Source organism: Tetrao urogallus (genome assembly GCF_951394365.1).
Source record: "Tetrao urogallus genome assembly, chromosome: 2".
In the NCBI taxonomy this organism is placed as follows: Eukaryota; Metazoa; Chordata; class Aves; order Galliformes; family Phasianidae; genus Tetrao; species Tetrao urogallus.
The window spans coordinates 80866862-80881899 of record NC_136814.1 but is presented as its reverse complement, the minus strand read 5'-3'; the positions used below and the strand labels follow the sequence as shown (position 1 = coordinate 80881899).

At 35.5% G+C, this 15038-nt stretch overlaps 1 protein-coding gene across 10 annotated transcripts in view; it reads left to right on the top strand.

Moving 5' to 3' along the window:
• Positions 1 to 15038, top strand: part of RIMS1 (regulating synaptic membrane exocytosis 1) — a gene marked incomplete at both ends in the record, with an annotated part of 287625 nt that overhangs the window by 206575 nt on the left and 66012 nt on the right. For 3 of the 10 annotated variants that reach the window (XM_079550253.1, XM_079550252.1, XM_079550255.1), the window contains one exon: positions 10914 to 11026. The exons of 5 other annotated variants lie outside the window; for them this stretch is intronic. In XM_079550253.1, coding sequence (XP_079406379.1) covers positions 10914 to 11026 — 113 coding nt within the window. Of the gene's footprint in view, positions 1 to 1508; positions 1539 to 10913; positions 11027 to 15038 lie in introns of all 10 variants that reach the window. 2 more of the 10 variants (XM_079550251.1, XM_079550249.1) reach the window with 1 other exon arrangement.

Genomic DNA, 15038 nt, shown 5'->3' with positions numbered 1-15038 from the left:
TTTACACTCCTTTTTAGCAATGGTAGATACTGTTAGGAAATGTAACAAGTGAAGAAAAAACATGTCGTATACTATTGAAATCTTTGAACCAATAACATAAATGCGTGATGATGGTTTATAGTATAAAAATGAGCTAATTCAATGAAAGCAGGTCTTTCTCCATGTGTCTGCTTCTGTTTGACGCCTCACAGCTTAGTTTCGCTTTCCCAGCTTCAACAGTTTCATGTTCAAAAATCATGTAATGGGAATAAGAACTGCAATAATCAGCAACCTATTTACATACAAAGAGTACCAATAAACATAACTGAATTAGAATGTTTATATGTTTCCAATGGCAGGTATTTACAGAAGTAAGCCTTATGCAGTGATCATTAGAAAAATGAAACTCTGACCAGCATTAGGTATTATTGTATCTTGGCTTATGTCAGAAAAAGCTGCATAGCTCTTGTATATGCAGGTTGAAGTGCATGTGTGTGTGTGCAGCTGTTTCATGAAGGAAAGTCAAACTGAAATCTCTGTTGGTAATGAATGGGAGATGCTTTTATGAAGTTCATGTCTATAATATATACATAAAGTATGTGTACAAATCTTCAATGGTAGTCACAACATCCACGAATGAAATGTTTCAATATCCTGTGTTCCTTTTAGCAAACAGGAATCATAATTTCGTATGGAAAATTAACACGTTGAGAAATAAGGGATTAGAGTTGCAAGTATCTTTGTATATTTAATTAAGATCCTTCAAAAAAAAAGGAAAAAAAAACAGTTTCATGTGTATGTGAAGTGAAATGTAATTGCAGTGAGAGTCTGGCTTGAGTGATGGTAAAAGATCAAATGCTTGCAGTTAAGACCCTGTCTTAGATCCATCATTGACTGGAAGAAGAAGTGACTTCAATTTTAGATTTTAGTCTTCTAGCAGTGTTTGTTTTGTCTTCATATTTCTGGTTTTATTTTGAAATTCTTAGGTGACACTGCATATTTTGAGGCAGCTTGTGGAATCTTTACTCTCAGCATTGCTAACTCTTGCAAATTAATTCAAGGCTCATAGTCTTTAATGTTTTCCTTAAACACCTTAAAGACCAGTTTTCCATGGTTGAGTGGTTATTGAGTATTACAGATTTCAATTAACAGAAGATAAATTTGTAATACTCAGAATTTCAGGAAGGGCATCAGAAACTAAAACTGGGTGATGTCTTTCAGAAGTCAGAATGATACTTAAAGCAATGTTCGTAAATTTCGATGTGAGAATACTGTTTTAGCGGAATATTTAAGGAGTCCACAATCTGGTTCTCAGTAACTTCATTGTTCCTGTTAATTTTGAAGAAAACGTCACAGGCTTTATTATTTGTCATGGTTTGTCATTTTAATTTTCTGCATTACTTCTGCATATGCCAGAGTACTGCTTATTGTACTTGCCATTGTCACACGTAACACATTTCTTTCTCTAACCTTAAATTTGCTGATTTCTTTTTCTGTTTCCATCATTCCGTGCATTTAATTCATTGAAGAACAAGAGAATTATTACTCTTCCACAAAAGGTAAATATGTATTTATTTTTTTTTAACAAATGTTTGGCAACTGTTAATACTGGCTTTTCTATTAGTATATTCCATGTTAGTTTACAGCATTTACTTAATAGCATTTAGCAGGTGAAAATTATGTTTCTCAAATATTTATGTGTTTTTATCCCTCTTTAGAATCTGACAGTGGTTTATTTTGTGATTTCTAGATTTCCTATAAAAATAATAGACTTACAAGGAGCAGTAATGGTATTTTAAATGGCAAAGAAGCTGCTTTGAATGATTTAAAGTTCATCCATAGATGAAGTTTTAGCTACTAACTTCCTGAGCTCTGCACAGCTGCTGGTTCCAATACAATCATAACAATGCAGCTACAGCTCTTGGCATCTATGAAGGATGTTTCCTAGATCTGGGCTTAGGAAGAGCTGAAGTGCTAATGACCAGAAACTACCCTTATCTCTACTATCTATCTCTACGTAGGTAGAGATTTTTGAAGAAAAGTTAGTTCAACCTGAGCTCTGTTTTGTTTGCATGGCAAGCCCCTGACACTCAGAAAGCTGAGTGTGTTGTAGGGCAGGTTTCTGCGTGCAGGCAGACAATCCTCACAGGTGCAGTTTTGACCTCCTGTGAATCCCCCCTGGCATGTGCTGATATCAGTGAATTGGTGAGCAGTAACAAAAGTTCTTCAAGGCTTTGCCATGAAGTGACAAGTGCAGCTTGTCGCACCCATGCCAAGATGTGTTCCTCAGAAATCCTATTTTTTTCTGAAAGCTGGAGTTATCTTGAAGTCGGAATGAATCTTGGAGAAAAAGAACATTTTAATCTCTCCAGTGTTAATAACGAAATGCTAACCTGCGTGAACATTAATGCAGCAATTTTAACTTTTTCTGAATTTGAGTCCTTCAGCTATCGGGCAGTTCTGGTTTGAATACAGGCTTTGGTGGATTGTGTCTACTACAACTTATTTGCTTTTGAAGGGCTGGATCCCACTGATGTGTTCATACTTGCTGAAGTAAAATACAGCAGCTACTCCACTAGGCATGTACTCTGACATCCATGTCAATACTGAGGAGTATGTTTTCACCATAATTTTTAATTAGGTATTAGCAATTGGACATTATTTTGCAGTGTTAAGTATGTACTATGAAATGTCTTGAGAAAGTACTAAAAATGGTTGATTTCATAAATTGTATCTGTCACTTTTGCTTTCTTCATTATTTATATTTCTCCCAAACAGAACAATACAATTAATTGTGACAGTTTATTGTTTGTGACTCTTCAAGTTCACAAGCCTTGCTCTGATTTGGACTGAGAAACTAGAACATGGCTTAACAGGTTTGTGAAAGAACTTGTTTCCATGAGATTTTGATAGATTTGGCCCAGGTTTTGGGAAGTAGAAGGTCATGGGGCACTCCAGCCACAGGGATTCCTGTGGCTCATGGGAGTTGAATGCAGATTAGAAAAAATAGGTGGGCAAAAGAGGTGCTGGGCAAGAGGAGTGGCAGCAGTTCCAGGGACTGTGCATAACCTGATGTTCAGCTGATTTACTTCAGTAGCCCATTATCACCTCTGACTTCCCCAGTGCGTTTAAGAAATAAAAGTAAAGGAGAAGAGATAGATGTGGGATGTGAGTCGAGAGTTAGAGGATGTTATGTAGCAAGGGACACAGCCATGAACCAAACAGTATACTGCAAATGTGAATCCTTGAACACAACTAGAGAAAGCCACAGCATCTTCTAGTCAGGTAGAGGGGCAAAATCTGCTCCCTTGCTGTCTACGTGTAGATGATATGTACTTTTAAAAAGCATATATAGAGAGAAGTGATAACAAATTCTGTGTCTTCAAAAAATATACAAAAATTGAGTTTTCAGTGTTACTAGCCTTATATTTCAAAACATTCATCTACTCATGATTTCAAAACTGTTTTTTTTTTAAGTTTCCCAATTCAGCTTTTTGTGAATTTCTGAAACTTTTCATAGGGATTCTTCATAATATGCATATTGCAAAATTCAGCCTGAAGGTTGAGGAAAAAATTTCTTAGAGAATCTCTATTATTTTTGAAATGTTTCATCCTCATCCACTGCTGGTGTCAGCTCTCTGTTCTGTGCTGCCCAGCCAGCTATTCCATGAGTTCTTCCTTCCTTTCTCCCTTTCCTTACCTGCTGCACTAGGGAATTCTTCCATCCAGATCTCACTGCTGCCTTATACTGACTTTATTCTGGATATTGCCTTGCATAGTTTCATCTCCAGCTTCCACCTTTCTCAAACCTGATACCATTTTATTTTGTTTTGTTTTTGTTTCCAGTTCCCATCCATGGAACATCTAAGCAGCACAGAGAGATGAAATTCCTGGCTTTTCAGTGTAGATCAGCATGTATACCTTTATATGAAGACTAAAAGTGAGGAATAGGTTAATCTGTGTTGGCTTCTGCAGTAAGCACAGTTCCCCATTCTTGTGCAGGAACATGCGCTGTTTCCTTGACTGGGCACAAATGGGGAGAAGTCTGCATGAGAGCAGAGCATTGATTTCTGTTGCTAATTAGCAGTGCACTAACAATCCTGGCAATAGATTCCTCTGGCTTCTGTCAGCAATCCAATATTTGTTATGGTGTCTGGAGATGGCCTGAGCCTCAGTTTCTTGATAGAACAAATTAAATCAATTTCATTTTTAATGCATAGGCATTTAGGGGCATGGTTGGAGTTAAAAGAACTCATAGAAAGCTGCTTTTTATTAGATAAGTTTTCATTTCAACTTACTTTTCAGTAGCTTCCTTTCTGTAAGCAAATCTGTCATTTTAGACTTCCAGATTTTTTCACTTGAAGTTTGTATCATGAAGAAAACGTGATATCTGATGGTAAAGGTTACAGCCTTCTTATCTCCTGGTGCCTTATTATTATTTACCTTACTCCATCAATTAATAGCTCAGGTAAGACTTGGAGGTTGTACTGTGTATATAATTTTCTTTGTGTTTTCACCGTCTTGAACAGAGATATGCATAGTGCCTCAAACTAATTCCATGTTTGTTGAGTTTGTCATCTTTACCTTAAATGATATAACCAGTGCAAAAACATCCATAGGTTTTCTATAGCCTTGAAGAGACCAATATGATTATCAGCTTTAATTATAGATGTGGTAATACCACTTGTCATTCTGGCATTAGTTTTCTGGCCCATATTTTAATTTGAGTAGGAATACCCTTTTAGGAAGGAATTTTCACTTAATCACTGTCAGTGTTGGAAATTTGTTTTTGTGCTTAACCACCTGGTTCTTTTAAACATATGCTGTATTACTTATCTGGCCTTACCTATTTTATCCTAGGTACTGGATTTTATTGAATGTGTCCACTCAATCAAAGGGCCTTCTACTCACAGTAGTCTTCTCCTGTGTAAATAATTACAGACCACAGTCAATTAACAAATCTACTTTCTTTTTAGTCATTCCTTAAATCTCTTTCTGCAAAATCGTGTTATGGACTTTGTGGCTTCTCCCTGAATCTTTTCCAAGAAGAGTATGCTTGGATTGACAGTCTGCTGGAATTACAGTCTTCCTAAAATACCTGAATCCACTGACACTGAATTATCTCCCAGTTTCCTTTCTCTCTACTTTTATGTCCTAGAGCTCCTTATCACGTTATGGCTTTTAAGAATTTCTTGGTTTTGTATGTACAGAGGCTTATCTTCATATACATTGCCAGTGTTTCCCTTCTCTCTTGCTTTACTACTAGCTAGGTAACAGCAAGTCTCCGTTTCCAAGATAGTGATATTTTGCTGGAGCTGCCTGTGTAAACAGTGAGTGTTGGGCAGAAAATAATTTTCCTAGGAATTTGATGATGATCAGAATCTAAGACAGTCACACTGCTGTAAAAGAGATCTTTTCAGTGCTAAAATAATTGTAATCCCTTTTCTCAAATGTGTGAGTGGTTTCTTTTTTAAATGTAATCAATTGTCAAGCTTCAAAGCTTTCCAAAGTCTGCAGAATTGAGGCTGTCTGTGATATTTTTTGTAATGTGGAAGAGATGGATATGTAAATGTACAAGCTCACTGGTTTAAGACCAGAGCTAGTAAGGACTAGCTCCATACTAGTTCAGTATTGCTCCTGTGATACAGTCTATACATACATGAGCCCACACTTCATATACTGAGCTATCAGCTTAGTAGATAGCTGCCATTTAAGAAATCATGCAAATGATATCTACTTTGATACTTCTTTGAAAACTTAAAGAGGAGACTTAAAATCTCAAAATTACTTCAGTTTATTTTGCACTGTTCACTACTGTTCTTGCAGCTTTTATAGTAGTCACTTTCATAAGACTGGAATGTTTTAGATACCAGTGCAGGTTGAATTCATTTTAAAGTCAGATTTTATGCATTATTAGATTCACAGACTTCAGATTGCAGAAGTATGCCATATGCAGCATTATCTACAAATAAAGTTGTGAAGTATTTCTAAAAAAAAAAATACAAAATTCTGCCTTTTCATCTATCTGCCATAATATATGTGATTTGTTAGTACAGTGTATTGCTCATTGTTCTGTTATTCTGTACATAATTGAAAGGATAGGTAGTATTCTAACCAGGCCTAACCTCTGTATTTTTTAATCAGCAAATAGGGGATAAAATATGCCCACAGTTGTCTGAGGATAGAGATAGAGATGTTAGGCTGTTAAACAGTTAATGCTATCAGATGCAATTCTGTAAACCATGCCATAGTGATGACATATTATAAGGAGTATGACTGTATATAAATTCTATAATCTCTTGAAAAAAATTAAGAAATGGCTCTTTCTTCTTCCAAAAACAATCAAAATAACAAAAACAACAAAACCACACCTACTGTCCTATCCTAATTTTCCTTCCTGGGTAGGTTTCAGGCTGAAAATTAAAGAGCTTCAGCCATTTTCATTAGTTTATTCCCTACCTCCTTTAAGTCACATTTTTTGGATTTGCGTATTTCAGACAATCAAAATAGAGCATGTATTTTAAATGCTTCTAGTCAAAAAAAAAAAAAAAAAAAAGAAAGAAAATCTCTTTCCCTATGCTGGAAACATATACCAAGAACTGTCTTTAATGTTGTAGAAAACTACTTTTATCAAAAGAAATGCATGCAACTTCTTGAGATTATAGTAAAAAAAACCAACTCTTCCATTATGTATTTATGTTAAATTGTTCTTTTTCTCATACCATTATCAACTCTACAAAGATTAGAAATCCAGATGTTTAGTTATATTTCCAACATGTGACTTACTTAGAATCCTGCAAGATATTTCATGAATTACAGTGCAAAGTGCCCAGTGTTCAAAAGGATCTCTTAAATGACATCTGAAGAAAAGACCCAGGAACAGCTGGTACGCTTCTGGGTTAGGAAATAGTCTTAATCTTAGGAGACCATGTTTTCTGCTTTCAATCCCATTCACAGTGGAAGGTAGATGGGACTTGGCAGTGAGTTCAGTCATAAACCAAATGCTAACTAGAGAACTTCTGCTTATTTGATGGAAAACTATTCAGAATTATGCTAGGCATAGTTGGCTAATTATTGGTAGGTCAGTACAGTGGGTTGACTTCAGCCAACAATTATGCACCCACAATTTCCTCACACCCTGTTCCATCCACAGCTAGGTATGTGAGGGAATTGTAAGAGCAGAAGTGTGTAAAAATGGTTGGGCTGTTGTGGGCAGAGTTAAGGACAGTTTAGTAAGTGAAAGGAAAAAAAATTCAAACTACCAAGTGATGTAAAGGCAATTACTTACCATCTTCCACCAGTGGACAGATGCCCAGATAGTCTCCACGTTGTGGCTACCTTTGAAAGACAGTTTTATCACTGAATGAGAAACAGAAAAGGCCCTAATATTGTCCAAGCACTGCTCAGCAATAGCTAAGACATTTAAGTGCTGCATATCTGAAACAAAGCACTGTATGGGATGCTGTGGAGAAAATTAACTCCATCCCAGACAGACTCAGTACTCTTGAGATTACAGGAGTCAGAATGGTGTCCAAGCAAAGTAAGGGAGTTGAAGAATAATATTTTGATTCCATTTGTATGTCTGTCTTTTTTTCATGGCTTTATTGCTTATATACATTATTGTTCTACAATCTCCACATAGTTTACACAAGAAAACTCCTTACAATGAAAGCTTTTCCTCTACATGTGCACCTCTTATTTAAGCAGTTTACTCCATGAGTTCTCTATTTTCAACACTTCTTATGCTGTTTGATCTCAGATCTGATTGAGCATCTCTGGAAGAGATGAGAGTGATAGCTCTTCAAAGTGTGACTTATGCACAACTGATATTGGTGGTAGTTGTACCACTAATTTGAGATACTTGTGTTAAATCTTCATATTTTGAATTCTAGGGACACTGTAAAATTCAGAGTTTGGGGATTTCTATGCTTCAATATGTAGATTACTGCATAGTTCTCCTTCTCAAGAGCTCTGGGAAGAGCACTCTGTAAAGAATAAAGTAGATCCATATTTTTTCTCAGAGATAGGTTAAGCTCTTGAATAATTGTTTATGTCAAATTTTCATTACCTGTGATAACCAGCTGTGTTCCAAGAAAGAACTGTGTATGTATGCTAGTGTTTCTTATATTTATATAGTTCTTATAGTTCTTATTGTACATCTTCTGCTCATGTGCTATTGCTCCTGTGTTCGTTTTTGGGTTTGTTTTTTTTTTTTTTTCTTTTTCTGATAAAAATTTAAAGAGTAGACTGCTCTATTTTTCAGGCAGACAAAACTTTCCATCACAGAATTGAACCAGATATATCATACACTTAGATGTGCATGGTGAATAAAGCTGGAAAGAATGCAGTTGTAATTTCTAGATTGCAATGCCTTACTTAGAAGTACATTGATAACCAGTTGTTTTTAGCTAATAGCTAATGGCACATTTTGCTTCTTACACGAAAACAGATTTCTTTCAGAGTCTTTACATCAACTTAACAGTCCTCACTACTTGTTCTCATGCTACTTCGTATAATGGCATCCATTAATGCAAAACATAAGTTTTCGATTAAGATTTAAATACGAGCATAATCCAAAATTACTGAGTTAAGGTTGACTTTTTACTCAACTTTGACTACAGTACTTTTCGTGCATATTCGCTGAAATAGTAGGCATTGCATATTATACTTTCTCAGGTATCATAAGTTAACAGGGTGAAGCACCTATCATTCACATGGTGAAACGGTTATTTTTAGAGTAACTGTAACCTGTGCACAGTGCACATATAGGGCTAAATTTTTAAAGGGGTCTCGATATTCCCTCTGATTTTTATATCCTCAGTCTATTTCATGAATATATGATAAGATTGAGATATCTGAGTTTTTGACTTCAGTCACTAATTGACATATCTTAATCCTTTCATATATGTCCATAAAATGAGAGGCCGTCTTTAAAAATTTCACCTAAAGTGCTCAATTTTGCCTTCAGATACCTCCATGCAACTTCCATGGAAGTAATTGGAGCTGTGCCTGCATATCTGATGGTGGAACTGGACTCATTGCAATTAAGGTACACGTTAACCAACATAGTCCTTTGGAATACTCACTGGGCCCAGTGTGACATTCTGCATGTGCAGAATTTCCTAGATTGATCCCTCTGAAGTGTGGGAGGTTGAAGATTATGATGGTAGTTTTATCTTTTGCCTTAAACTTGTAGCTGTAGCAGAACTTCACTGTAATTTGCTGTATTTAGTTTCCCTACCTTTAAATAAGAAATGTGAAAGGAGGACATGAAAACATTCTTGACAGTGATATGTTCATATTTTTTTCATACCCAACCAGTGCACAGACAATTCATGATTTCCTCAAACTTGTTACGGGTGGTGCATGCAAGCACAGTTGTTGTTTGTACTTTAACACAGCTTAAAATATTCAGCTCTGAGGGTACTACGTACTTTTTTTGTGTGTGTTCATGCTTGCAAAGCACAAACAAAAAAGTGTGAAGAATCCCATAGTTAAGTAGCAGCATAAAACTCACTTATGGTATCTTTGGTACCTTTAAATTCATAATGTAAATCTGTAAACATCATGATTGTACACCTGTTTTTCCTTAATTTAAAGTTCTCTTTGTTTTGTGATGGAAAAGTGATTCCATGAAGCCTTTAAATTGATGTCTGTCTCCTGTCACTGAACTGGGAGGGACTCTTAAAAACTAATCTTTGGAGAGAATCATACAAGTGGTTGATCCAAAATGGTTGATCCAAAAGCAGAAAAAGATTTTGTAGGGGTTTTTCCAAGTAAAACACAGGTCTTGAACTTATGATTATACAAAAAAATTGCAACTAAAAGAAATAATTCTTCTTGGAAGTTATAACCTGTGAAAAGTGATGAACATAGTGAATGTTACTGTAATTTAGAATAGATACTGATGAATATTTGGGTGTAGTTTGAGAACTGCCACAGAGTACCAGTTTTCAAGGTTCTGGTTTTATTGGTATTCCTTTGCATTTGTAGTCCAACCAACTTTAAGAATGGCAGAATACGCAGTTCCCTCTGATAATTACACACTACCACAAGGTTAACTTTCTTTAAGGAAGCTTTAGGCCGGGTATTTTCACACCAGTTTTTTCCTTTAGTGCATGGACATCTTCCTGTGGCAAGCACAGCCAATGTTGTCATTACTCGTTCAAATTGAATCAGGTACTCTTTACAGCACCACAATCTCTTGTAGGTTTAATATTAGATTTCCTTTTTTATAGATAAATGGTAGGGAAATAAAAAATAGAAGAACATGCAATTTCCTTAAAGTAGAAGTGAGCATTATAAAGTAGAATTTTTAAAGGACTTCTTGTGAAAAAAAAAAAAAAAAAAAAAAAAAAAAAAAAAAAAAAAAAGAATTTATTGTATCTTTTACTATAACAGGTTGAATAGAAAGATCATTTCCCTTAAAAAAAAAAAATGTTTAGCTATGGTAAGTGTTTAGGTATTAAGATAGTAATAGGATTTAATTGCTTTAAAAGCAAATTTTAATATCTGTTTAATGTATTAGTCATTAGAATGCTGCTGTAGTATTTTCTACACTTAAGCACATATACAGGTAGATGATCATAGGTTTATGTCCTCTCTATTCAGACATTATAATGTTATAATCCAGTCTACCACCTAAATTCTTTCACCCTCTTCGTATCTGTTGCATCAGCTTGATTATATATAAGAAATTGAGATGTCTGCCCATTTTCAGGTAAAGACTTATGGCGATGGAAGTGGTTGGTTTATTGATGTTAGTGCTCCTTTGTGATGTTTTTACACCCTACTTGTTTTACATGTCTGTACATTTCTTTGTTTTGTTTAGATGGAAATAAGTTAAAATTGTTGCTAAACCGGTTTGTTTGTTTGTGTGTTTTCCAGAAGATCTTTCACTCTTTTTAATTGATTTTCATTATGTGTTTTTGCAGCAAGCTTAGTAGTGGAGGAGCGAACAAGGCAGATGAAAATGAAAGTGCACCGTTATAATCAGACGTCAGGGTCTGGTTCTAGTCAAGAACATGAGCGTGAGCAATATACCAAGGTAAAGTTAGCAGTATTAAAATGATATTTTGGCTTGAAAATTGAAGATATAAAATGTCTATTTAAAATATTATACCACCCTCAAGAACACTGTGTTATAAAGCTTGACAAAGAGTCTTCCTTAAGGGCTACTCAACATTGTTTTTACTCCCCTCATGTACTTTACACTTAGACTTTGATTTTACCTAAAATGCAAAAAGCAGAATGCTTGAAAAAAATTATTCAGGGAAGAAGAATTCTTCAACAACTGTTAAACAGAGCCATGTCACCATGATTTTAAGAAGTCTCAGATCTACAAATTGCTGTTGGTGGTTGAAATAGGAGACAAGAGAAGTATCCTTCTATGCTGATCCTGATCTTTTATTCTTCTCTAGGCTTTTGCAGCTGTGTCATATACAGACAGCGAGGCATAATTAGATCCAATCTCATGCAGCTGTTTTCATATCTGTGTAATATTTTTGCATCCTAATGATAACACAGATAAAGTATTTTCTTTTGGAAATACATACCTATTACCTTGATCTCCTTTTCCAATAAAAATGTAAAGATTTCCTTTGATTCTTGAAGGTATACAAAATTACATGAATGAAGTTATATAGACAGAACATATATATTTTTGTTGATAATGCTGAAATGCTGTCCCACAGGCATGTAAGTTCAAGTCTCTGTAGACTTCTAAGCAATCTGCAGAAGATCTCAGAAATCCAGGCTGCCTCTCACAAGCCAAGATGTGAGGGGCTGGAGCTGAGTCATGCTGAAGTCCTGCTGCTTTTAGAAACCTAAGAGAGGGGAATTATCTGCAGAAGTTTCCTTTTTAGAGATGCAGCATACTGTTTCTGTAGTGTAAGTCAAGGGCAAAGACAAAACCAGCTGCTCATTAGGGTTCGCAAAGAGCATTCCTGCAGTTCTGTTCTTCCACTGCCACCAAGGCCTACTCAGTAGTAGTGTGTTGGCAATGAGTAACCACGGGATGGCACTGCAAATGTACAAGTCCACTGCAGAAAACTCAAGGACACATTTAACAGCCAAATATATTAAAGATGAGATCTCAGCAGCAGTTTCAATAAAATTACACCTTCTAATAATTTAGACCTTAAGAGAGATTTTCACAAGAAGTTTTTCATATCAGTAAGATCTAAACACATTTTAAAAGAGACAGTCTTTCAGTGTGTGAAGTGGTAATGTACAGAAAACAGCAAACACTGACAGTTTTTCAAGAGCTGAGACGGCAGTATACTCCTGGCATTTGTTATGGTAGTGCAGCGCCAGGCTTTTTGTCCCTGCCCCTCCCAAGTGCCCCTTCTTTGTGTTTTACAGACTTGGTGCTCCTGTAGACACAGATTAAAATAATGAATAACAGAAGGTACTCGGCAGTACAAAACATCAGAAATTCACTTCAGAATGGGTAGTAGGCAATTAGGCGTCTACTTTGTATCATCATCTTTTTACAGTTAAATATGAAGACAACTTTGTAATGAAGATATTTCCCTTTTTTGAGACCACCTCGTTGTGAACACTGAATTTAAAACAGGGAAGAAAAATGAGAGAAACAAAGCTTTACATCCTCATTTACCAACTGCCAGCTACAAATGTTACCCCCCTCCTGCCCAAAAAAAGAAAAGTATTGGCAGCCTGCCCTACGTGGCCCTGCTTACCCAGAAGTTGGACCAAACAGCCTCCAGAGATCCTTTCTAACCTCAGGCATTCTGTGATTCTGATCAGAAGTCAGGATTTGCATAATAATTTTAATATGTCATTTGCTATCATTTAATATCGTGTTGACTGTGTCAACTCAGGACAAGAGAGTGAGATGCAATGTGTCTTTATCAAACTCCCAACAAGTTCGCATATTTCTAACTTGGCAAAATGATCTTGATGGTGTTTTCAGGAGAGAAAGGGAATGTGTGATGTGAGGACATTGTCAAGGATGACCAAATTTTTACCTTTTTCAGATTTATGATTTGGCCAGATTTATTATTTGGTATACTTTTCTAAGGCTAATGTAGATCTGGTGAATGGTTAAATGATTGGAAAGAAACAAACTGCAGTGTTTCCCTTATCCACTCATGCTTAGCTGTTTCTATTATTATCTTTATTTTTTTTAAACATATGTGGAAATTAAAATTGAAATTTCAGCATTCAGGATACTAGATGGAAAGAACTCTGCTGAAGTATTGTTTGTTCACTATGCCCACAACTCTAGCAAAGCAAATTCCCTGTCCATTTTTATTAAAAAAAAATATTTTGGAAGTACATCATATTCTGACAGAGATGTCAGAATGCTATAAAAGAGGTAAAGAGAATGAATTACTTAAATCCAAAAATCTTTAACTTTTCTTGCATTTTCTATGTGATGTGGCATAGTAGGATGATCCAATATGTGATAAATTCTGAAGTGCTGAGAACAAATTATATTAGCACATTTAAATATCTACACTATATTGAGTGATGTAGCTGTCTGCTTCACATCCCTGTGGTGACAGTGGACACTGAATATGTTCTTAAAGGCAAACCTAGTGCTGCTGTTTATCCTATGAAGATGTCATCAAATCAGGAAAAAATAGACCAAACAGATGAAGATGTGACAGTTCTAATGAAGATGTAGTAAGTTGTGGCAAGTAATCCAGTAAAGCTAGTGAATCTGATCTCTAAGGACTTAAGATTATACCTAATTTCTGGTGCCAAAATCTTTGAAAACTGTAGGAATAAAACTTGCTTCAATGGAAGACAAAAAAAAAAAAAGTTCAGTGGTCTAATAATATAGAATAGCGAGAAAGAAATATAAAGTAGCTATAAAAGAAACAAGACTTGCAAGCATAGTTTACTTGCAAGGAACTCTGCTTCCTATTTGAAAATAAGAAAATAAGTATTTATATTTATTAGAGAAACTGTGCTGCTGTACATTCAGAAAAAAAACCTTCAAAACAGCCAGTTCACAAATACTTGCTTCTTCCTCTATTTTTTTTTTCCCCAAATATTCTTGCTTTATTACACATACACTTCCATAAACCTCTTAAGATTTTACTTGTGTATGGACAGAATTAATGTATTAAATTTAAATTTGCTCTTATTATCGACTCAAGTCAATACAATTTCCAATTTCTGTCTGGTGTTTTTCTTCCATTTTTGTAATTTTTCCCATTCAGTTTCTCAATTTCTTCATCTTGGTAGCCAAGAAATAGTTTTTCAAACATACACAGTGCAGTTGGTGTGTAACTATTTTTAAGCATCTGTGTTCTAAACAACTAATTAACAAATTAACAAAATTATCAAAATTAACAAATTTTGAATAGCTAATTATCTACATCATTTATGCTGGTCTTGATGGCTCTTGTACACTAACTGTACAAGACTTCTGCTACAGCTGTTCTGGCTTTTCAAAGATTGTGCAACACATTTTTTTAGGTCTGTATTTAAGAGTTACTGATCAGAGCACTGTTGTACTCTTACTACTTAAAAGTACATCACTCTATATTTAGGTGTGCTTCCAACTCAGTTGACACTGTATGTGATTTGAAATCATTTAGCATAAAATGTATAATCATGTCATTAGACTACTGGCAATCTAGATTTAGGTTGATAGTTAAAGCCTACAAGGGTAAAATGGATAGGAGATACGGATAAGAGGCTGACTACCAAAGTTTTATATAATGCTGAGCAGAGCCCCTGTGGCTGCAGGAAGAGATTCTTTTAGAGGCTGATGTCAGCAGTAACTTTTTTTGATTCCCCTTGTGTTGACATTCAAGTAAAAGTTATACCTATGTATTATTTTGATAGTCACTTCAATACTGGTATGCTTTCAAAACATTCATTAAGATAAATTTGACTCCTGGGCTTTACTGCAACTTTTCCATGGTGTGACTTACTCATTTCTGCTGTTTTCTGGTAAGAAAGACAAGTGAGGTTTGCAGTAGGTTGACTTGGATATAAAGCCACCTGATACACTGGTATTTACTGGCCTCTTGACTGTGGGCTGCTCCTCAGACACAGACCCAGGTCCTGGTAGGAGTCAC